Source organism: Ochlerotatus camptorhynchus, unplaced genomic scaffold (genome assembly GCF_037179485.1).
Source record: "Ochlerotatus camptorhynchus isolate MF236.1 unplaced genomic scaffold, CSIRO-AGI_Acam_v1.1 ptg001183l, whole genome shotgun sequence".
In the NCBI taxonomy this organism is placed as follows: domain Eukaryota; kingdom Metazoa; phylum Arthropoda; class Insecta; order Diptera; family Culicidae; genus Ochlerotatus; species Ochlerotatus camptorhynchus.
Window position 1 is genome coordinate 9,276 of NW_027041548.1, and position 25,305 is coordinate 34,580.

The following is a 25,305-nucleotide window of genomic DNA, read 5'->3' on the forward strand; positions in this document are numbered from 1 at the left end:
TGCCTTAACGGTTAACACAGCAAAAGAGAGCAAAATTTTACACTTTTGAAGCAAACGGAAAACTAATCCTGCTTTCAATTAAATCAATTTGATTATTGATTTTGCATTGCAATGTTTAACTGAATACGGGCCTGGTGTAAATGATTAGCAATCATACTTTTCACGCTGAAAGGCTTGAGCTCAAATATCACCCCGGGCAAGTCAAGCATGACCTAAAATGTGTTAAACAAAACAAATAAACAATGATCATATAGTTCAACGACAGATGAACATTATATTTTAAACAAGACGTTAACAGCAGAACTTCAAGTGTAGTTGCATTCATTTAAAAAGTCTTGACTGCATAATGATAGAACAATATGATATCAGACTTATGTCGCGACAATTGAAATCAAAATGAGTTTTCATTATGATAAGAACTGCACATTTTGATATCGATTTGAACCGACTTTGCGCCCCCCTCCCCAACCCTTCCTTCTTAGAGCGTGACATATATGAATCACACCACATAGGCAAAGGAATATAACGCTATTTCAATGTTGAAGCATCATTAATGATCAAACTTTTCAGGTATGTCTTGCCGTTCAGAATATGGACCTGTTCTGGTATGGTGCTTGCACGGTACATCGTCCATAATAAACCGAAGAGCGGGACAGGGAATGCGTAAGGCATCCAGCTTAAATGCGTTACGGCTCTTCGTGAAATAGGTTATCATTTGAAACATCGAAGGGATAAGAAGCAATCTCATAATCTCTATCGTTATCATCATACGCTAATCAAGGGACTTTCGGAAAATTTATATTATTATTTTTATGCTTACATTATGTCTTCTTTATTGTAATAAGTCTTGTACTCAAAATGTAAGTAAACCAAAAACAAATCCTAACAAAAAAGAACCCACGATGAGGATGGAATCAAAAATAAAAGTATTTAAAAATATCAACCTAATTGTCTGTAGAACTTTTTCTACTAATTGCTAAAAAATAATATACGTGTATGGTGAATGCCTTCTAACGTAAATTGCTTCATCCACTATCTAATCATCATGTAACATAAAACCAGACTTACATCAAGTGATGATTTGTTTTCAGGGTTCTTACTATATGGCGGAATGTTTACATCTAAATAGCGTCTCCTGATAGCCCTCACCTCAGTAATGCTTTGAGGATTTTCTAGATCCCGCAGCAGAACCCGAAGGTGTCCCGATACGTATGGTACCACTCTCGTCGCCACCGCCGCCCGTGATGGTGTGTTTGGTCATGCTGTCCGTTTGGAAAACCACTTTCAGTACGTGATCCAGTAAGACAAGCAAAAGGCGTGTGTTCAATTTTTTGTTTTGCAACATTTGGAAAAAGTTCAGTAGCCCGGAATTGCACGTCACTGATCCGACGACGTGTTTCAGGTCGTCGGAGAGCAGTGCGAAAAGGGAAATCTTGGCGGCTAGTTTGGTTCGCAGTTTGGTACTATCTTCCCGGAGCGGTGGATTAGGATTAAACCGGTCGCCGTCAGGCCATACGTTGTTCCTAAGGTGAATGCGGTTGTTTAGTGATAATGATTTGCTTTGGAAACCGAAATGAACTTACAAAACAGCTGACAATACGGTTTCTACCTTATCCATTGCTAGGAGGGAACCAGCAAGTTGTATAATTTTTTTGTTCGTCGCATGACTGACCCATGGGGCACCAAGCAGACGATTGATCAAGCCTCTACGCAGCCATTGTGATTTGTTCTGCAGGTCAAACACTTCGTCCAACAGGTCCAACGCCGATGCCAGGGCAGGATACTCGGATTGCTTCAATTCCAGCGTTGGTATGTCTTGAATATCGTAGAAAGTTCGTTCCTTCAAAGGTCCCTTGCCGAGGAATATTCGCGAAATACCACCGACCAGAGTGTCTGGCATGTTTCGTATTTTGCTCATACCGGATTTGAAGCTTTCAATCTACAAGAGGAATAGAATCAACCATATGGCCAAAAATCCTTCACATTTACACTTACCGTTTTTACCACAGCTCCACCGTGCATCCTACGATCATCCGTATCAGGTTCCAAGAAGTTTCTCACAATAACACGCATCTCCTCGTTCTGTTCCGCTTTGGCACAGATTTCTTCTAGGAAGTGATTCAGAATTTCCATCCGATGCTCTAGCACAGCTCGTTGAGTATTCTGAAATGCTTTCTTGGCTGGAAATGGGACCTTCGATAGGGACGGAAATCGTTTGACCAGGAACTTTTTTAGCTCCAAGAATTTAGAGTATCGCCGATAGATGTGCCAGCTCTTTTGCTGGTTATCTTCGATGACCTGCACCTGAACCGCATAGACGGCGTACTGCCCTTCGTAAAGGATTGCCGTGTTGATAATTCTGGCCGAAAGTTTCTGCTTTAATGCGAGTGAGTCTTCAGATTTGTTATCGATGAGAATTTCTACCGGTGGTTGGGGTAGATTTCCATCTGTAGATGATACCGATGGAGATGGACCAGATGGCATAGCGAGTTCGTTGGCAGAATCATTGCTTGAGCAATCCGATGACTTCAACTGATCGACGTTGAAATCGGTGATTTGAGAATACATTCCAGTACAGTCGCTGTGCGAGCGAGCATGCTTTATGCTTGCTACCGTTGGAAGCAGATTGGATTTAGTATTTTGAATTGAACTTGCTCGAATATCGTGTTCTTCCTTGATATCACTGTGGAATAGCCCACTCGGTGGTCCGGGCACCGCATCATCGTCGTCCGTTTCGTCGAACCGGATATCGCCAGAGTTGGAATCACTGAGACTGTCCAGTTGACTTGAGATACCCAAATGGTCCAGTGATGGCATTTCATGGTCCTGGGTGTTGTTGAAATCCAACTCTCGTAGCAGTTGCTTGTATGCCGAACTTTGATAGAAATTGTTCAAAAATACTTCCTCGTTCTTCTGCTTCTCGTACACGTATTTGCAAATCGAATCGAACCAAGTATTCTCCGGCATGATGGTGGTATCTTTAACACGTATGCCGAGTGCCTCGATCAATCCGGGATCAATGTTGAGGTAATTTGCAGATGTAGGGACCAAATACTGCAAAGAAGAAAACAAAATCGGTTCATATTTATTACTCAAATCCTTATTGTTGGAAAATTTTCAGAAGCTCCAAGCTGATTGACATTCTGTACCAGTGTGAATGGTGTTCCTAACGGGTGGCAACTAAAATTTTGGAATTTTTTCGAGGTTTCTATGCTCAACAATAAACGAGCTCAGAGAGAAATAAGAGTGTGTATGTGTTAGCTCTCTCTCTCCTCTTTCTGCTAGTATTTTTTGTTTTGTTTATGCTTGCTCAGTTTTGCTCAAAATACCGTCGAAACAAGAAGTATTTCACGAGCGCGTTGTACAGTTCTACGAACTGCACAGAAATCTCGGCAAAAAGTATACGGTACAACATTTTAAAAGCGAAAATGTTGCGGCTTCGACTGTTTACCATATCGCAAGCAAGGTAGTGGAAGACCAGCCAAAATTATGGACGCAAAAGGACGAGAAAGGCATTTCTAAGCCATGGTTCAAGCCCTCTGGTTTGGCAATCAATCAATATGTGTACCAGAACGAATGTTTGAAGAAAATTTTGATCCCGTTTCTACAAATACATCATGCTGATGGACAATACGTGTTTTGGCCGGATAAAGCGTCATCGCATTACGCCAAAAAAACACAATCGTTCCTGAATACCCATTCGATCCCATTTGTACCCAAAAACCACAACCCGACAAATCTGCCTCAGTGTCGCCCAATCGAAGATTTCTTCGGGGTTTTGAGCTCCTTGATGTACAAAAATAACTGGAGAGCCACGAATTGCAAACAGTTGATTGGTAGAATCAAGAGATGCATTCGCAAAGTTGACATGAAGGCTGTACAACGCTCCTGTTCCGACATCAAACGGAAGCTTCGCCGAACATCCGATTACGGACCGTTTTCAAATGTTCACTAATTTTTTTTCAACAATGGACAATGTATCTTTAATTTCAATAAATCAGATCTTCTTCAAGTATGTTTGTCTTTTTTTTTGACAGCTTGAGAAAGAAATTCCAAAATTTTAGTTGCCACCCGTTATGCAGCATTATAGAAACTTCTGTCCAAATGAAGTCTTACAAAAATTGTATAAAATCATCGAAAATCGAAATTATTTATAATAATGCTGAACATATAAAAGACTACAAAAAAGGAGCACAGTTTAGAACTTTTTATAACTGGTAAAGGCGCATAAAATGCTCAGAAAAGGTTATTGTGTGTACGTGAAGATTCAAGTTAAAGAACTCGTCAGCTAAGAAAGTCCTGGAAGTCAACAATCTTTTCGGAAAATGAGGAGAATCGCATTGATTTTTCGACCAACAAAAGCTGAATTTCCCATCTACTTAACATCAGTTGAGGGCTACCTTGAAGAATTTCATGCAAATCTCTCAGAAAAAATGCTTTCGCAGAAGGCTTTTCCGATCGGGATTCAACGGGTTGAATCTATGGTTGCCTTCGGTCTGCATCAGCTCAACATCCTGCTTAACTTGAATGGTCGTACACTTGATTTGGCGTTTGTAAACGAACCAAACCTTGTTGAGCTCATCGAACCTCTGTAATCGCTCTTCAGAATCGACAGCCATCATAAGCCGTGTGTTCTTCGCATCGACGTGAACGACTTCTACGCTACATGCAACTTGCCAGTGACCCAAACATCGTCAATGATTTTGATTTCCGACGTTGCAGCTTTCCAGAATTGAACAGCGCTATCATGAACGTCGATTGGATTGAAATGTTTCGTGCAACAAATACGGGAGAAATGGTACGTATGTGTTATGAGAAATTGTACAACATTCTGGAGGAACTTGATTCCACACAGACGAAGAAGACCTTATTCGTTCAAGCATCCGTGGTAGACATCTGAGTTACAGCATCTCCATACCGTCGTGCGTAAAGCTAGAAAACGCTATTTTAGAGCTCGAGAACCGGATCAATCTACATTCGCTCGAAACAGATTACAGCGATTGCTACATAGCTACATTCCGTAGCTACATCAGACGAATGGAGCTGACCGCGAAGCAAGACCCGTCATCATTTTGGTCGTTCATACGTAGCCGTAAGCAATCCAATCGTATTCCTGCCGAGATGACTTTCAAGAATTCCTCTGCTAGCTAATCTTTTTGCCGAATTTTTCGAGAATGTGCACAGTACAACATCGCCGACATTCTCTCCTGACAGTGTAAGAACCTGCCCTGCCACCTCTAGTTGTGAGCCAGAACGAAATATGTTTAGCTTTGCAAAAGTTAGACGTTTTGAAAGGGCCTGGCACGGACAACATACCGCCATTGTTTTTAAGAGAATGTGCTGGTTCACTGCTGACACTGCTGACGATTATGTTTAACAGGTCACTCAGTGAAAGTACTTTTCCCGAAGCGTGGAAGTTAGCCTCGATCACCCCGATCTTCAAAGCTGGTAACAATCATGCTGTTGAAAATTACAGAGGTGTTTCGATTTTATGTTGTCTAGCTTAAGTGTTCGAACAATTGGTTCACAAAGCTCTGTATGTCACCTCCCGAGCGCTGATATCGGACTTTCAACATGGATTTGTTAAGAAGCGATCTACGATGACGAACCTGATGTCCTACGTAAGCTTCCTGTCTTCAGAAATCGAGAATCGGCACCAAATACACCACATACTTTGATTTCTCGATGGCGTTTGACAAGGTTCTTCATGACCTCGCAATTGACAAATTCAAGCATCTGGGCTTTTCAAATTGGATCACCGAATGACTGCGCTCTTACCTATCCGGTCGGAGGGCATTCGTCAAATTAAACGGTACTCGCTCCCGCGATTTTTCGATCACGTCAGGTGTCCCACAAGGAAGCATTCTGGGACATGGTGCTTTCGGCTGAAATCGAGCCTACTGCTTTACGCTGACGATCTAAAAATATACAAAGTGATATCATCGCACCTCGACTGCTGTGGTCTTCAAACCGATGTTGACGAGCTTCTGGGATGGTGCTGTGAGAATGGAATGGAGCTTAACACCAAAGAGTGCAAACTCATTTCGTTTTCTCGCCGACAACCCCGAACAGAGTTTGAATACTTCATCAGCTTAGAGGCTATAGAACGTGTTCAAGCAATACGTAACCTAGGGGTCACTGTGGACAGTAAACTCCGGTTAAACGAGCATGTCAGCATAATTATCGCAAAGGCCTTTGCGGCCCTGGGATTTATTCGTCGCAATACCAGTGGCTTAACCGATAGATGATGCTCTCAAGGCACTGTACTGTTCAATTGTTCGCAGCATCATGGAATATGCTGTTAGTGTATGGTTCCATATCATGCACAGCAGATCATCAAAATGGAAAGGGTTCAACGTAGCTTTATACGGTATGCTCTTCGACAACTTCCGTGGAATGGATCCAGTAATTCCTGACTATACAAGCCGTTGCAGACTTATAAACATGGAAACTCTAGCTCACAACCGCCCAAACCTCAGAGGTTATATATATTCGATCTTGTCAAGGGTAACCTGGATTGCCCTTCACTGCTGCAGAATATTAACTTTTATGCAACTTCGGCTTCGTCAACGAGACTTATTTTTAGTCAGGCGGCATAGAACCACGTACGACGTATCAACCTTATGGAAAATTGTGTTAGTGCTGTCTTTGATATTAATTTGTCCAAGCTTGTATTCAAAAGTAGAATTAGGAACTTAGGTTAAGAATCAGTATGTGGAGTTTTTATAAATTCGAGACGAAGAACAAATAAATAGGTACCTAAATAAAACATCGAGCGCTCAGAATATGGAACGCATGGTCGCTTTTTTAAATGTTTTTTTTCTAAATACAAGTAAATTAATAATGCATTTAGATTTATTTTATACAAATACTGAAATGTTCTACAAAAATATTTTTTTTTAAATAGCAAACTTGTTATCATTCAGATCCGATTACTTTGAGATCTTCTTAACCGTTCAGCATATGGTGCTTGCACGATAAATTAACAAATTCTTGCGTTCAGAATCATAAGGGCCTAACTGCGATGATCGATTCTCTTCATCGATTTTATCTTTTGTTAATAATCGCCGTTAGCATTTATCGGTTAATTTGATGTTGTTTTGGCTAATTAGTACAATCTTTTACTTGACTGCATTGGAATAATTTCGGAAAATTGGTTCACTAGACTGTGGTAATGCGAAGAGAAAATAAATCATCGCAGTTAGGCCCTTATGATTCTAAACGCTAGAATTTTCAACTTACCTCTTGATAAATATTATATGCTTTATCTCGTATAATGCGCATTACCTCATCCCGGGTATACTTGGACTTATTTATTTGTATGTCAGAGAAGCTCTGACTCGTTGTAAGTTTCCACTCTGAAAAAAATATATCTATTTAATCAACCACTCCCAACTACAATTCCCGCCACAAACCTTGAGCAGTTAAGTAAAATATCACATATTTTTGCAAATTCAACACACTGAGGTAATCCAAATAGTACGAAACGGCCAGCTCCTTGCGCAGGATATCATCCAGTCTAAGCAATGGCAAATTGGACGACGTCTTCTCTTTCTCACTCTTGCCCAAATCGGTCTTGTTGTTCTGCAGGTGACTGATTCTCAAGTCGATCAGCTTCTGCGTGTATTTGAGACTGGCCAGCTCGGAGCTGTAGGTTGCATCTTTATGCTTGGCGTCCATTTCTTTGGTAATTAGCTGCCGACAGGCTCGTAGTTCCGACAGATCGTGCGACTGACGGATCATCTTCAGCAGAAATTCTCCGCTTGGGGGATCTTTGGTAAAGTGCTTGGCTATTTGTAGATTGATAAAGTCCGGATCGGTAAGAGTGCTAACCATCGGTTTGAGGATACTGTTCGCCAGAATGTTACAAAGCAATGCTCGCAACGTCAGGCAGTTGAAATCTTCCTCCGGCAGGGTGAAGTATAATACAGTTTCAGCGATGCGCTTGAAGTATTCTGGAATTATAGGAAATCAAAACTAATTTTCGAAAACCTATCAGTTAACCGCACACTAACCTAGCATTGCTTCCTCGTCCATACATTCTTGTTTGTACTCGTCACAAAACCCGAAGAACGAGCTCAGCAGCATAACTTCTGGGTCAAGCAACGATTGTTCGTCAGCTTGCCCACCGTAAAACTTTGAATTGGCTACGTTCTTCTGCAGAGCTGCATTCCCCAAGTGCCACGTAAGATCGGTTTCGCTTTTGTTCCTTCGATGTCCGTTTCCCCGTTGGTTCTTTTTCTGGGGAGAAAGCTTCTCGTGGATCTTCATTCGCTTCTGATCACTCCCATTCACTTGTTTGCTACTGTTATCCTGCGTGGCGAGCCGGTAGAACCTTGTATGACGTGCCAAATCATCGATCAGCTTGGTCGTCATCAGGGGAAGCAGTTCGGCAGATTTGATTCGTTGGCACACTTTGAAAACCAGCGATTCGATGCTGGTTCGTATGTTGGAATCGCTAAACTCGCGATTGTCCGAGACGACCGTGTACCAAGAGTCGATGAAATCTCTCAGCACGTAATCCACGATAGTGTGAATCAGTTTGTCGACCGCTTTGTTTCCGCTGAGAATTTTCTTTTTCTTCGGTGATCCAGGAGGGGAATCCCGATGCAGAAGGATCTCCGGGTGAGCGATGTAGGATTTGAACGAAGCCAGCGGTGACGAGCTCGAGCTGGCGGTTACTTCTTCTCCCACCTGAACGGCACCTACTGGAAGATGCAAATGAAACACTGTCAATTCTTATATACGGGTATTTTCATTCCCTAAATCTGCAAGAAGGAAATTAATACCATCATCATCAGAAGAAGATTACAACGTTCACAGGGAGTACTCATTTCTGGTAAAAAGTGTAGTTAATCTGAGTCCAGGCATAATCCGGTGGATACACCTAGTCCTATAATGCGCTAGCAGCAACTCCAGAGCAGTGAGGAAATTACATTCAAAATCCTCTACAGTTTCAGGGTGAAATAATGTAGGACCCACTTCCTTCTGAGCGAATTTGTATTCCTGCAAATTGATGACCAGCTCGGAGACGCTCGAGAGCAATGCACAGATGCTGCGGATGTTCCTCGACCACGACCAAATCGAGATTACCGAAAGGCTTGTTCATAAACTTTTAAAAGGTTTGGCCTGCGTTGCGTTCTATATTTTTGCTCCTTGACAACTCACACAAGGGGTGTCAACCCCCACAGTACCATCACTACCCGTTTTTGTAGATTTGCTCTCTAAAATATGCTACAGTTGTCAAAAAATCTGAAAAATTTATTTGCAAGGTCCAAATCAACTAATTTCACACTTTGAATTACCAGGTCAAGAAGGAAAAGGATTAGGATTAGGCCTAAAATTTTAAATTTGTTTACATTCTTCGACAAATTCCCAACCACTACATTCTGAAGTACCTTCCAACATTGACACTCTGAGCGAAAAAAATTGACATTGCCGTCATAACCGAATTTCACCTGAAGCCCCGTCTTCCTTCTGATTTCCGGCTCGTGTGGCTTGATCGAACCAGGAGAGGGGGAGTAGCCACCATTTTAAGGAGAAAAATCTATTGTCAGCCGATCCCAAGGTTCCAGCTGAAAACCGTCGAAGCCGTAGGAGTGGCAGTCTCAATTTCTGTCGGTCCTATTACCATCAATCCGGCCTATTGTCCTAAATAAGTCAACATCATTTATAATCCTGTTTCACATCATGGTTCTTATCTATGCCTGTTCAGATAAATCAGTACTTTAATTTATTTACTCTTCTGCGCTAAATCAAACGAGTAGAAATAAGAAGGGATGTCGGTTACGCACTCGAATAATTGAAAATTCGATAAATATTCTTCTGGAAAAATCTTAACGATTATTTTTTTTTTTTTGTTTATTAATTTATTTGATAAGGCTCAACCGAATTAACTTCACAGAGCCGAGGATTTTTGGTCACTATACAATACATCTTAAAACTATAGTCAAAAGGTACAACACAATAAACACTTTATCTTCCGCTATCCAAAAAGCCTCCTCCATCAGAACTGGAGCCGCTTCCAGTTGTTTCATTGTATGGCAAATTGTTGTACGCCAACGAGGGTCAGAGCGCGTCCATTGCAGCAATGGACGCAAAACGTGGTCAGCACTCACACACTCATCACGAAACGGTTGCTTTCCAAAGTCGACGACGCATCGACCGAAAGAACTGCTGATGAAGAACAATGAGGAGGACCACACAATGGTTGCTGCCGAGAAAACAGACGATCGCGTGGCACACATCGAGAGTGGCCTGCTTTTGTCGACAGCCGAGTGAACACTACTCTTAACGATTAATCGTTAATCGAATAATTGGACGTTTAGGCATCCCTAGAAAATAGGGTAATTTCATGTTTTTTTTGTGGTCCTTCGAAATGTCGAACAGCAGAATTGTAACCAGCAAGTGTATCCCAAGAACCAAAAGCGGTGCGATGCTAGTTTTCATTGCTATGACAACGACTAAATTAAGGAGCAGAGCAGAGGGGTGTAAGTCAATTCTCTTCGTCGATTTCCTCTTTTGATGACCATGGCTTCACTAACCTATTTCGCACTATTTCTGCTATGCTCTTCTATCATCCAGAACAACAAACGTATCAATGAATGTGTTTGCCGTCGAGTTATTAACGAAACAGAAAGTCGATGAAGAGAATCGATCAAAATCACTTGCATTCCGCTTCCAAGTTTGGTTACAAGATTACAACTCTGGAGAGCATTTTGTGTGGTCGTTGGGGGCGTGTGGTTCTGAATATAGCGATGACGCAGTGTTCGGAAAAACTCAAAAACTCAAATCTCATGCATGAGTTTATGCGCCTATGAGTTTTGCCTTGCAAAATTCAACGTCGCAAAAATCACCGATGAGTTTTCAGGTTCAAAAATTCATTGCTTTATATGTTTGCGTTATTCATTGTTATTACTATTGTTTGTGCATCAGGGGTTGCAAAACTAACACAACATACATAGGCATTATATCAATTGACGTTTGAGTGGTTTTTATGAGTTTAAAGCTGGAATGATTTTTCAGCGTTGTGAGTGTGAGTGCGTGAATATGTATAAGAATCTCAAGCGTGAATTTTACTTGCCACATACGCACGCGAGTTTATTCTCGCAGGGAGGCTCAATGAACGAGATTTGAGAATGATTTTCCGAACACTGGCGATGAGTGTGCAAAAGGTTACGCAATTGCATCCTCCTTATTCGCACACGCCCGAAGATCGGAAGCGAATGCCACTTCGACTTGTTTCGTCTAGAAACAATTTGTCTGATGATTGTGTAGGGGAAGCAGTATATGCTTGTACGTAATTGGTGGATTTGTTAGTTATGTCGACGTTTTTGAACAATACTTGACATTTACCACTTTTTCAATAGTTTCTTGTTAAAAATCAACGGTAAGAAGCATTGCTATCGATGCGAAGAAATATTTCTGAACGATTGGTGAAAAAAATTATTGAAATTGGTCCATGGGCAGCTGATGTTCCATTTTAGGTTTTCACAAAGTATGCCCCCATATAGAAATCATAGACGTAGTCCTACGTCAAAAAATCCGCTCTCTCACAGGTTGTATTCTGGAAAATGATCAGAATCTTAAAGAATGAGCCTAGGCTCAGTCTCTTGAGTTAGAACGAATTATTGAAGCCTCACGATGAAATGCAATCAAGATTTTTCTTGATATCTATCACCGAATGTTTAATACAATGAAAACGGATCTTAGTCAGAGAGTGACTCACTTGTACTCATTCGTATGGAGAAATTTTTAAAAGTGTAGGTCACGCAGCGCTGAGTAAGATTCTTTTTCAGTGTACGTGACAACTATGAATGCAAGGTAACATGAACAATTTCACCCCAGTGATCATTTTGTCTCGGGAATACGGTCATAAAACCGCCTAAGGCTATTAAAAAGAATTGGAGATGAACTAGCCAATTGGCTGAAAATATCCAAAGAGCATTCCCAGCCCAAAACGCAAACCGCTTGGACATGAGTACTTCCGATTTGAATGAAACATAACTCATATGTTCGCTGCTAACAATTTTTGCATTTTTCATTTAAATATCATTTTTTTTCTCCACAGTAACTTTTGAACAGGGCGTATTAAAAAAATGGATTAGATTTTTTTTTTAAATCATAACATGAAATGTTGACCTGATCAAAATGACATCTGAGCAGAAGTTGTAGGTTATTAAATTAACGACTGAATAAACACTTGATGCATTATTATTAAAAAACGTATAACGTTGATTATTTCAAAACACCCCGCTTCAGTCTTTATTTTTTTTATCAACAAAACTGAAGGAATGCCCTAAAATTTGGTGAGGAGTGTAGACTGGAAACTTGCTTTAAAAAAATCATTATTTTTTTTTAAATTTATGTTTTGTTTTCAAGCTGATGAAATTGCATATTCTTAGTAAAATATTAGAATATTTGGATTATAGGCATAATTTTCGATAAATTTGCACATACAAACTTTTTTCCTATGTCCAGTCGTTCTCAAGCTATTGCGAATTAATAATAAAAGTAATAATAATTTTCAACATTTTAGACCATTTTCAAGTGTTACTCGTTTTGTCTATGATTGTATATTAAAAACGAACAATTTATTCATTCTGAAATATGGTAGCTGTCAGACTTACCTATTTCTATTTAGACGCAGCGGAAGAGAAACACGTTTATAAGTAAATACTCTCCAATATACCCAAATAATCAACAAACCCCTAATAAACCTTTTTCAAAAGCTACTATGACCGGAAGGGGCCGTGATAAATTGACATTTTATTTAGCGTTTTTGGCTGGAAATAACATCATCTCCAGAGCTAATCGACAATTGGGCTTTATTTTCAAAATTGCCGACGAGTTTCGTGACCCGCTATGTCTCAGGTCACTTTACTGCTCGCTTGTGCGATCTTTATTGGATAAAAGTTCAATTGTTTGGTGCCCTTTCCATGCTAGCTGGATCACTAGAATTGGATCCGTTCAACGCAAGTTTGTGAGATATGCTCTTCGTTTCCTCAAATGGCGTGACCCAACGAAATTAATCATGTTTTGTTGTTTTTGACATCATCCACTTCCAAAGAGCCAGTCACTTCGAATGTATGGGAATGTTAGGAAACCATTTGAAAATGCATGAAAAGTTTCAGTTGTTATTCATTATCGTCTTTATGGGCAGTTTTAGGTGCACAAAAATTGCACGAGTACATTACTATGGTGATAAGGTAAACACTCGTTTATTTGTTTCCTTCTGTGAAAGCATGTTTAGTCATAAATCGTGGATTTTCTGATATTCTCCATACTGCAAAAATGATTTTCCTACCACTGAAGGGGCGACATCTCTCGGATCTTCAGTATAGCTACTACTCAAATCATATAATTCGACAGTGCATAAGGGCCTATACGCGATGATCGATTCTCTTCGTCGATTTTCTCTTTTGTTAATAACTCGCTAGATTTAACGTTTCTCGGTGCGTTTGCTGTTGCTTTTGATAGCCAATACAACCTGTTACTACTCTGCATTGAACAAATTCTAGAAAATTGTTTCGCCTAGCTGTAGCAATGCAAAGAGAAAATCGATGAAGAGAATCGATCATCGCGTATTCGCCCTTATGAATGCTCACTGTCGAATTCATATGTTCGCTGGAAAGCTGCTTACGGGTGACATTGACTGTCCAACACTGCTGTCACATGTATGCCCCTGAGAGGTCTCTTCGTCAACGCGACTTTCTGTTTTTGGAACCACGAAGCCTGAATTATACACAACACGAGCCAATTCGAGCAACCAGCCGGCAATTCAACAACTTTTTTTTATATGTTCGACTTCAATGTATCAGCTGACGTGTTTCGTCATCGGCTACTTGGCCTTTTCCGTACCGTTGACCGTAACTATTTAGTTTAAGTTTTATTCATTTAGACAATAATTGTCAGTGGAATTTTTCAATAAACAATAAACAATAAACAATAATGAAGCTTTAAAAAAATTAAATACAAGAAACATTCCGATATGAAATTTGATTTAATAGGTAGGTATATGAAAATATAAATGATTTTTATCTAATTTGTTAAAAATTATAGTAGCTTTTGAATCATTTGAATTTTAAGACGTTTAAAATAGGAAGAAGTTAAAAACGTTGATTATTTCATTCATACTGGACTCAAGGACTGAATTGCAGGCAAAATGGTATTTTGAGAAGAATCTATGGATAATCACTGTTATTTCTATCTGAGCTGAAATCGTATATATTCGGAAGTAACGAATCTATACATTATGTGTTGTTCTACCTGGAGAAAACATCTTAAATAAAAACTGGCAGCACCACGAAAGCAAACATGGAATGATATTGACATGAAGGCGAAAAATGTGCGGTATTCCAACACCATTGGATGATAATGCAATTTTCCATACAGTTGCTACTCACCATCCTTTTTCCGGGGCTGACGATCGACGCCGTCCTGATATGGTTGCTGCTGCAGTTGAATTGTTTTTCCCTTGTCGGTATGAATCTTAATGTTATCAAACGGTCTCCATCGGCTCGAAGCCGCCTTTTCCTCTCCCGGCGAAGGTTGCTTCCCGTGCTGCGAGGTCGTACCCGTCGGTGGTGTATTATCTAGAATTTTATTATCCTTTTGGTGAAAGTGCAAATGGCCCTTGTGCATAAGGTGATCCGTTATCAAGCCTGAGCCCGACTTGCTCTGAGAGCTCCCACTACTTCCGTTGCTTCCGGTGCCACCAGAAGGGGATGTACCTTCACTGGTTCGTTTCTTGAATAGTAACTCAATGCCGGCATCCAGGAGATTGCGTCGCTTTCCGTGCTCAGATGACGAGGAAGCGTGCAGCCTGGACTTTCGAGACTCGGTTTGAACTTTAATGTTGGGTGAAATTATTAGCATACTACTGGGCTTCTGATCGCATACTGATGACAGGGAGAACGAGCACATGAGAAGAAAAGATGCAAATGGTCAAGGAGGGTAGATATTTTCCACCAACAACTAAATGTTAGTTATTCACCTAAACGAAAAATAATTTCACAGCTAAACTAAAAATTTACACACACAGCAAAAAAAAATGTAATATCGATCAACGTAATTCAAGCTGATGTATGAAATAATGATGTAAAAGCAAAAAGCAGATACAATATTACATCAATGGCTGTAATTTTGTTCGCAAAATCGATGTACATCGTACAATGTGATATTACACAACCGATGGATTGACCTGGTTGCAGCAGTTTCGATGTAATATTCAACAACTTTTTTTGCTGTGCACGAAAACATTAAAAGTAAAGTCGAATCACAATTTTGTTACTCACTGTTCAGTTAGCTGTGGAGCCTGACACGATGTAAAATCAAAACAAACTGATGCATCCAGCACCAATACAAACGTAAACAGGTACAAAACGGAAGCAACAGAACATGAAAACAAAACAACTTCACCTGACCAGAGCGAGAAGGTAGGCGCTTTACCGACCCTACAACTGGAGAAGGTGCAGAATAATGAAACGAAATGAATGCATGCCAAAGCAACAAGGAAGTGTGTAATAGCCAATTCGTACAACAGTGAGACAATGTATAGCCAATCGCCCATATCACTACGTACCAATGCTGAGTCCGAGTGTTTTCGGCTCGTCCAAGGGATTTTCCAGCAAACCACTATCGAGAAATTTGTCCAGATCGCCATGTTGAAGGTACAGGATAGTAAGGAATCTTAAATATTCAATAGACAGAGCATTAAAATAGAACTTTTCGTTCATCGTGCCCATTTGACTCACCCGATCAGGAATCCAATCAGCCCAATTAGGATTGCAATGAACCAAAACAGTCCAAAGACGTTGATGGAAACACCCACACTGAGAACGATCCAGCTGGCATATTTGAACTCCATTTCGTTTAAATCCACTGCTGCTAGCTTGTCGACAAACTAAATCATCGCGGTTACAGTAATATCACCAGTTTAAAGTTGGTTTCAGTTGGAAAAATCATAATTTTACACGAAGGCAAAACAAAAGCTCGAACAACACTCCTTTTTTCGCTTTTTTCACAGAGAATAGTAAAATGTTTTGACAGTTTGTTTGCTTCTGTTGACAGCTTTCAAAACCTCATGCAAAATAAATGGTGGCCCACAAGGCTATCAGCTGTTGACAGTGAAGGAACTGAATGGAAGAACTTGTGGTTTGATGCCGAAACCCACCACCAGAGGAATACATATGAAAAACACGGTCGATTTGTTTTCCTTCGATCTTCCGTACTGAGTACCAAAATGCTACCGACGCCAGGGAGGCAGCCTCCACACCTCGACCCTACACTAATAAAAATTTAATGATTATTTTTATGTGTCACACACACAGAAAAAAAAGTTGTGGAATATTACATCGAAACTGCTGCAACCAGGTCAATCCATCGGTTGTGTAATATCACATTGTACGATGTACACACTTAGTTTTTTCTACCGAGCTCGGCTGTGCAAATCTCGGCAAAAATTGTTTTACTGGGATCTCAGCAAACATTTCATTTGTTTGCTGAGATTCAGCTAAGCATTATCCGAGACTCAGCAATCAAATGTCACTTTTGCTGAGATCTCAGTGAAACTTTTTTTGCCGAGATTTGCACAGTCGAGCTCGGTAGAAAAAACTAAGTGTGTACATCGATTTTGCGAACAAAATTACATCCATTGATGTAATATTGTATCTGCTTTTTGCTATTACATCATTATTTCATACATCAGCTTGAATTGATCATTTTAGATGGTCAAGTTTTGAACCCACCACAGCATGCTTTTAGCGCTACTGTATATGGACGATTACATGTAAAATACTGTGGTAGCCACAGCATAGTTCTGTCAAAACCTCAGCATTTTCATTGATCCATTACGTTGATCGATATTACAATTTTTTTGCTGTGTATCGAACCATCAACTCATGGAGCGGGGACCAACCGCTTTACTTTCTTTTCCGGGAAAACAGATGCAAATTTGTGTTATTAGCGTCGTTTTGCCGTTTCTGCCACTGTTCCTCATACCGGTTTCTTTGTATGTTCGGTGTCGGAGGAGGACCCGGAATGGATTCGGAATGGATGGCCGTTTTCTGTTGAGGTTGAGCAAAGCTGGGGCAACTTTTTCCGAATGTAACAAGAAGGAAATGAAAACGCATGACACGCTAAAAACCGTTTACCCAAATCCTATATTCCTAAACATGCTCTTGAATTTAATTAAAACATAAATATTTTAGTTTTAAACATGCTTTCATTTTACTTTGAATAATTCAGATGTTTAGAGTATATTTTTGTTTTAAATGAACAAAATTTGTATCCGTGTGGGAAGCGGTACAAGCAACAATCAATACGAAACTAACGATTTTAAATTGGCTCGCTACTTGACTAGCCTATTGGTCCCAAGCAAATCGATTAACCTACCCCATTCTAGTCAAAATTCTAGTACTACACAATGTTTGTTTTGATTTGCTATGAAAGTTTGACAGATAAAATGAGGGGTTAGTGGATTTTCCTATGTTTCGAGGGGTGAATCGATTAGCTTGGGACCGAAGATAGTACCAGAGCTGAGCCAAAAAGTTGAGCTCGTTTCTTCGGGACCTTCTAGTCTTAGAGTTACCTACACGCAGAGAAAAGATTTTTAAAATCAAATGGATATAGTTTTGGCTCAGGGCCTAATATATTTGTGGTATTGATTGAAATACATTATTCGGTTAATTCAAAGAAAAATATTTTTGAATCAACCAACCGGTTGTAGAGTCAATATTCTGTTTCTTGATTTTAAAAAACCATTTTATTTTAACCCAGGGAAGTGTATTAGGGCCTCTTTTATTTATTATGTATATTAATGATTTGCGACGCGTTTTACGATTTTGCGACATTAATCTTTTTGCAGATGATACTGTGTTATTCATTGCAGCTAAGGATTTAGAAGTTGCCGTCTCACATTTGAATGAAGATTTGCGTTCTCTAAGTAGATGGTTGAAGTGTAAGCAGTTGAAATTAAATACAAGTAAAACTAAATTCATGGTAATTTCGCGGAACCGAGTAAATGATAATGTCTCCGTGGTAATTGATGATGAGGCTATTGATCGCGTTCGGGAGATTAAATATCTTGGCGTGATTATTGATGACAAACTTAAGTTCAACTCTCACATTGACAATGTCATCAAGAAAATTGCCAAGAAGTATGGAATTCTATGTCGACTGAAAAACGATTTAACTATTGCCAGTAAAATACAGCTATACAAATCAATCATCTCTCCTCATCTAGACTTTTGCCCATCCATTTTATTTCTAGCCAATGAAACACAAATATCGAGATTACAGCGTTTGCAGAATAAAATAATGCGTTTGATTTTGCGATGTAATAGATTCACTTCCTCAACTTTGATGCTGGACGCTTTAAAATGGCTGTCAGTGAAGCAAAGAATAGTTTATTTGACTATGGTGTTCATTTTTAAAGTAGTAAATGGTTTGCTGCCTCGATATTTGTGTGATCGAATTGAAAGAGGAAGTGATTTTCATAGATATAATACTAGAAACGCGGATGAAATAAGAACACCACATTTCTTGACTTGCGCTTCACAGAATTCATTGTATTTTAAAGGAGTAAATGTTTTCAATTCGATGCCTAGACATATTAAACGTGCAACAACATTAGCAGAATTCAAGAGACATTGTATTTCACACGTTAAAACTGTCTTTTGAACAGTTATCCAGTGATTTTTATTTTTTTTTTTATGAATGGACGAAGTATGTATCTTGACGAAGTTATTTATAACGGATTATTTTGTATGGATAGCTGTCATAACGACTTTTTAATAATTATTGTAGCACTGCAAAAACTATTTTGTTCGCCACGATGGTGATGATGGATTTTTTTTTTATATTTGAATTAAAGTAGTAGTTAAAAAAAAAAAAGTAGTAGTCTACAAAGGTTTGAGCCTCGCGCGCGTATTACGGATATAGAGGACTGAATTTAACATTTGATAAAAAAAATGCAACTTTGAAGCTTATTTGGAAGATACTTTGAGTTAGTATTAAGTTTTCTGGCTGAATGTCGGGGGTTCGTGAGCATTCCTGACATTGCTGAAAATTATAATAGCATCATTGCGGGGTTGCTAGTGTATAGGATGCTTTGTTGATTGTTCATTAACTCTTGATTGCTTGTAATACTTATGAATATTCTAGGTGGACAAAAAGGCGAACTAAGAGGTGGACGCCTAAGCTTTTTCACATTTATGTATATTGCTGTGAAGCAACTGTAAAGTCTAGAGGGAATTTATATCTGTAACTGTAACCAGCTCGTTTTTGTTTGCTAACCTGGTTAAAATGTTTATATTTAATTATCTTAAAGATAAATCGTCCAGCTCAAACCTTTGTAGGGGTAAGAGGTGGGACCATCATCATCATCATCATCATTATTGATTCAAAAATATGTTTGTTGAAATAGTGATACAAATGTTTGAATCAATAATAAAATACATTAGGCTCTGAAACAAAAATCCATTTTTCTGCGTGTAGTCAAGTAGTGAGCCAATTTAAAATCGTTACTTTCGTATTGATTGTTGGTACGATCATTATCATGGATGATACAGGTAGGAAATTTGTCAAAATATAGAATATGTGAATCTTCATTGCAATGTCATGGCGAGTTGATGAAAATGCGGTTTTTTATGCTCCGATATTATTAAGATTATGCTTTGTATGATTTCAGATTCCCATCCCGAAATCGACGTTCAAGTCAGTCTGGTGGATGTACTAGATTACGTTGGGGATTCCGTGCGACCTATACGAGAGGGACTAGCGGTCTTACAGGCCCAGCATATTATGTGTCTTGGCTACACCGAAAGGGTTTGTCCTGCAAAATTCATCTAAAATTACCCAACGACATCAAACTTTGGGACTTGACCTGTTCTTGTAAAGCCGGAACCAAAAGGTGCAAGCATATAATTGCCCGTCTTTTGCAAATTAGCCAGTGAGTATAGTCTATTTAAAAGATTATTTATATGCTGTATTTATGCTATCGTTACAGGTTTAAAACCTTGGAATACATATCCCTGCACGAATGCAACGCAGGCTTGAGGCCACTCAAAAATTGGAAAAAACAACCTTTGGGGTGCTCGTCTGAACCATGGTTCAGGAAATGTGCTGTGTACGAAAAGCAAAGCCACTGACCAGCGTTGGCGACGCATTCAGAGTAAACTTGTTGTCTGGTGCATTCGATTTGGCATAAGTTTGGTGTTCTTCAACCTCGAGTGTGTTGTTCGTTTGAAGATCTGCAGCAGCTGGTATTGAGTAGTGATTGCATTACAGCAACAGATGGGACTGGTCCCACGTTTTTATCTCTAGAGGATCAAGAGTTTTATGAAAAGGTTGTGTCCGTTACGCAGGGGGATGTTTTGCGAATTGCTGTTGAGACGGCGGCTCAGAATGGATCATTGAAGATGCTGAGGTTTTGACAGCACCGTACTGTGGCTACCACAGTATCACAGTATTTTACATTGGTTCGTCCGTATACAGTAGCGCCAAATGAAAGCTGTGGTGGGTTCAAAACTCAGCCATCTAAAATGATCCATTGAGAAATCCAACTTAAACTCATCCCAACAAACATTGATAGTTAAATAAGAGCTTATAAAGGCAAAATTATGCTTCTTCAGCTAAAATATAGCTTATTCAGCTTTTAATCAGCTCAAATTGTTTGTTGGGATGCGCGCCTGGTGGCAGGGATAAACACTAACCGACGGTGATAAGTCTGTGACAGCCCTTGAAAATTTCATTGATTGTTTGCAAAATTATTTAATTTCAATGTAATTTCATGAAAATTTCTTGTCAGCATGGATGAATCTTGTACAAAATGCATAAAACTATTTTGTAATGCATTGTTCTAAAATAAAAAGCTACTTCAAGACTTATAAATTACTGAAAACATGTTAAGGTTTGAAATCATCTGCCGATTAAACAACAGACAAAGTTGGCCGACTAAATCAATCGACGAAAAACTATTAAATAGGCCGATTGCTCGATGTAGCACCAGACGAAAAACGATTTAATCTGCTGATTAATACACCGACTGAAATTAATTTTTAAGTGACAATAGATTTAGTCGGTGGAAGATTCGGGTGATTTGGATGATGTTTGTTTATTTGGAAGATATTTTCGAAACAAAGCACGATAAAATTCAGCATTATCTCCCATTATTACGAGTACTACTTTTTTGCTCGGATCATGTTTTGACTTCCACAAAAACTCGCTAGAATAAATAGAAAATAATAGTTTTTTGGTTGAAATTTCAAAAATGTATTCAGTTTGACACATTATTTCGAACTTATCACCGCTGCGATTGCAGCGTCACGGTGGTCGATTGAAACATGGATTTGTCAATAGTAAGGAACGGCAAATGCCAGGGATAATGCAACGATCCTGCAACAACAAAGAAAATTTTAAGCGGTGGAGCTTGCGTTTACGTAGTCTAAAAATCAACTATTTACCTGATTGCAAGCAATTATATAATTGAAGCCACTTACCATTTTGTAGAAGACCACTTTTCTTATAATTTGATAAGCTTTCTAATCACCAATACGTACAGAAAAAGGCAAATTTTCAATTTCAAAAGTTTCTGATGCGAGTCACGTTTGACAGCTGTTTACATTTTTTTATCACCGCTACGATAGCGGAATCACCGACAAACCAACATGACACTTAATTCTGACTTATGCACAAAAAACCATAGGATTTTTTGATCTAGATAAAAATAATTTCTCCAGAATATATCAGACACGAACCAATTCATAACTTTTGCAAGCGAGTTCATGGCTTAGCTAAATATAACCCGCGAACACGGAGCCAGATGTCAGTAGTGTGCTTTGGACAGAAATGTTATTGTTTTTGCTATGGTCATTCATGTCGGTTTGTCTGTGGCGGAATTATGAAATAATTGAGTTGTTTAATTTCGAAAAACATACCGGTGTATAACATCATGTGAAAGAGCTTCATTTTCTGATCACAACGACATTTTCATCAATTCTATAGACATTCATCTCAATTTTTAAATCAAGTTTTTTTTTTTAAATTTTTGACAGCTTTTTTCTCTGTGTTCGGGTCATAATCACTACGACCAATACATTGATCTTTTGTGATATGTCCGTGTCTTTTGTTTAGTGAATGTCGTAGTAACTCACTACTATAGAAAAGTAATGAGGCATTCGTTTTCGATACAGTTAAATCATACATACCTCGGGGCGGTAAGATCCATTATGGTGATTTTTTGCTAATGTTATCGCACATTTTTTTCAACTAGTTCGTTTATTTACACACCAAACTTAAATCACTGAACTCAGCAGAATTTTGCTGATTTTAGACTTGATGAAAGATCAGCAAATTTTCCAGCAAAATAATGCTGCAAAATTTTCCAGCAATTCCAACTTCTGTCAAAATGACAACATTTTACTGGTAATCAGCAAAAATTTCAGCAATCATTTTGCTGAATAAACTCAGTAAATCGAATTTATTTTCTCTTGAGGATGTCAGCTTCTGTTAAAGATGTTTGATACAAATACACAAATATTATAGACAAAATCACCAGGGTCGTTTCCATGCATAATTTATAAAAATTTATATAACCAGTGATCTTACCAACATAATTTTATATATTTGTAGTTTTCCTCCTCCTCAGTGGTTTGTACGAATCGTACGAATGCAAATACTTGCGACTGGGACGTTAACAGATTGACAGTTCTTCACTGGGTGTCCAGCAAACCGTTTATGTTAGCTGAATTTTTCGATAAAAATATTATTTGCTGTTTTTCAGTTTTTTTGTTACTGAGCATGATCCAGCAACCGTGTTACTGATAATGAAAACTGAAATTTAGTGTGTACTACACACCAAATTTAAATCGCTGTAAATCAGCAAAATTTTGCTGATTTTAGACTTGATGAAAGATCAGCAAACGTTCCAGCATAATAATGCTGCTGAATTTTTCAGTAATTCCAACTTCTGTCAAAATGACAACCTTTTATTAAAAATCAGCAATATTTCTTTACTGATCTTTCAGCAATTCAAAGTTCTGACATTTGGCAGCATTTTGCTAATTAAACTATTAAATTCAGTAAATTGAATGTGTTTTCACTATATGAGCTTCCAGCTTCTGATAAAGATCGTTGATACAAATACACAAATAATAAAGATAAAATCGACAGCGGGGCCCTGTTTACTAAAAATGAATACATGAATAATGCTCGCGTAACATTTGAAAAGGGCCTATCAACTTTTGCAAATAATTTGCTAGGTCCTTTTCACGAGAACCGAAGTACGCCCACGCAAACCAAGAGCACTATCGGGAAGAATTTTCTCTGCCCGATGGTGTTGTTAGTTTGCGTGAGCGTATTCGGTTCGCGCGAAAAAGGCTTAACAAGTTTTGTGTACATAAGTTGATAGACCCGTTTCAAATGTTACGTGAGTATTATTCATGTGTTCATTTTTAGTAAACAGGCAACAGCGGGGTCACTTTTTGTCGAGTGAGTGAACTCAAATCCATCCGTGCACTCGTCAATACGGGGGCGAAAACGAACCACTTTTCTGTCAAACGCGAACCGACCCGTGATTCAATGAGGTACAGAGAGAGGTGAAGCAGATCGTGAAATATTGTTGTATTAGTAAACCAAAAAATCAACGTAAACGCAAGTAGTGACGCCACTAATTGCTTGTATCGTACAGGGGTTTTACTCACACAACTTAACCGATTGCTTCACCTCTGTAATCCAGCTCATTGCCCGTGATTGGCCGATTTGAAGTGCGTAAGACAGATATAGAGATAGATATAGATAGATATAAAAGAGTAAGAAGCCAGTTGTCTCCTCTTCCTCTTAGGGGTTGAGCAATGTGAGGGGACCCATGCAAAGGCAATCATATATGATCTTTCGTCCAGCAAACTCATCTACTCCCTTACCTTTGAAAGGAAATAAGATGAGTGAATACCTTGTTTCATCGACCGAATAGCCTCAATCGAACTGAGAATATCCGAGAAGATGAAGTAATGATCTATGGGCATGTCGGAAATCATCCCCAATGCGAAGTTGATTGATGCTAGCTCAGGCACAACGTTCCTGTAGTTTCCGAAAGGTGCTTAAGTATTGAAGACACCGAAGCCAGTGGATCCATCAATGAAAAATCTTCTATTACAATTGACTAGTTGGTACTTTTCGGAAAAAAAATACGGGGAATTGAGACAGGTCGAAGTTGATCTGGAACTCCTTGAATAGCCTGTTTCATAGAGAGATCATAAAGTCAATGGGGGAACTGTAGTTAGTAAAGCGTACACGAAAAGGGTCATTGCACGGAAAGCTAATATCCGATGACATATAATTAAGGTAGATACGCACGAATTTAGACAAGGTGCTCAATTCAAGCATTTCTTCGAAGTTTTCAATCACAAGGTTTTTACTGACACTACATTTGATCAATAGGGTAGAGCGCTACTTCGTCGTAATCGCCCATTTCCGTTCTATCGATCAGAAAAGATCAATAATATCAATGATTTCACCATGCATAAATCAATAATAGGTTTGTTCCGATGCGTTAGTTCATTAGCTACAACATAAGTCCTGTTAGATCGCATTGTATGAATATTTACGCTCATTGTTCTCAAAACAAAAGAAGCGCTCCTAGCGAATCCCCTTTTTCTACGTTCATCCGTAGGACGAAGAAAATCTAATGGCGTTTCAATGCGTTAGGACGGAATTGAGACTCGTAGAACGAATTTAGAATCAAGAAGCAATATTAGATTTTATACAATATCTCAACAATTTGGCACTTTTTATCAAATCTTACGATACGTATGGAAAGGTGAATAAATTTAGAAGTCATTTTTGATAGAAATATTCCATTTTTTGTTTAAACTGGTTCAGAAAAGAGAGGTAAAGTGTGGGTTGTGCTTAGTAGGACGGAAATTAGATCAAAAACCCTACTCTTAATGAGAGCTCCCAGAAACGGTTCTGCAGGGGTTTTACGCCCGCTAGAAACTCTAGGCTCATATTGTGTGTTGAATGCATACAGTCAAGGGCAATACTTAAACAACGATATTGCATACGTTCCAATTTGATTAAGTGGCTTTTTCTTGCCGAGAGGAAGCAAAAAGAGCCATACTCAAAAATTGAAAGAATAGTCGTTTTATAAAGCTTAATGAGGTCTTCCGGGTAAGCACCCCACCATGTCCCGGAAATTGATCGTAGAAAGTCGATCCTTTGTTGACAATTATGTTTCAAATACGTAATATGGGTACCCCAAGTGCATTTTGAATCAAGCCAGACTCCAAGGTATTTGAAGGTCAAAGA

At 39.0% G+C, this 25,305-nt stretch overlaps 1 protein-coding gene across 4 annotated transcripts; it reads right to left on the reverse strand.

Moving 5' to 3' along the window:
• Positions 1–827: 827 nt before the first annotated feature.
• LOC135716261 (sorting nexin-13-like) lies at positions 828–16,016 on the reverse strand. Of its 4 annotated transcripts, none has more exons than XM_065238949.1 (9): positions 15,756–16,016; positions 15,584–15,690; positions 14,406–14,849; positions 8,016–8,708; positions 7,416–7,955; positions 7,243–7,358; positions 1,996–3,054; positions 1,584–1,939; positions 828–1,523 (listed from the first exon to the last, which is right to left on the reverse strand). In XM_065238949.1, the coding sequence occupies exons 1-9, from the start codon at positions 15,866–15,868 to the stop codon at positions 1,151–1,153; spliced, it is 3,801 nt and encodes a 1,266-aa protein (XP_065095021.1). In that variant the 5' UTR covers positions 15,869–16,016; the 3' UTR covers positions 828–1,150. The 4 variants fall into 4 exon arrangements, with proteins under 4 accessions (XP_065095021.1, XP_065095020.1, XP_065095022.1 ...); XM_065238948.1 differs by having other exon boundaries at positions 14,406–14,900; XM_065238950.1 differs by having other exon boundaries at positions 829–1,523; positions 14,406–14,594.
• Positions 16,017–25,305: the final 9,289 nt, after the last annotated feature.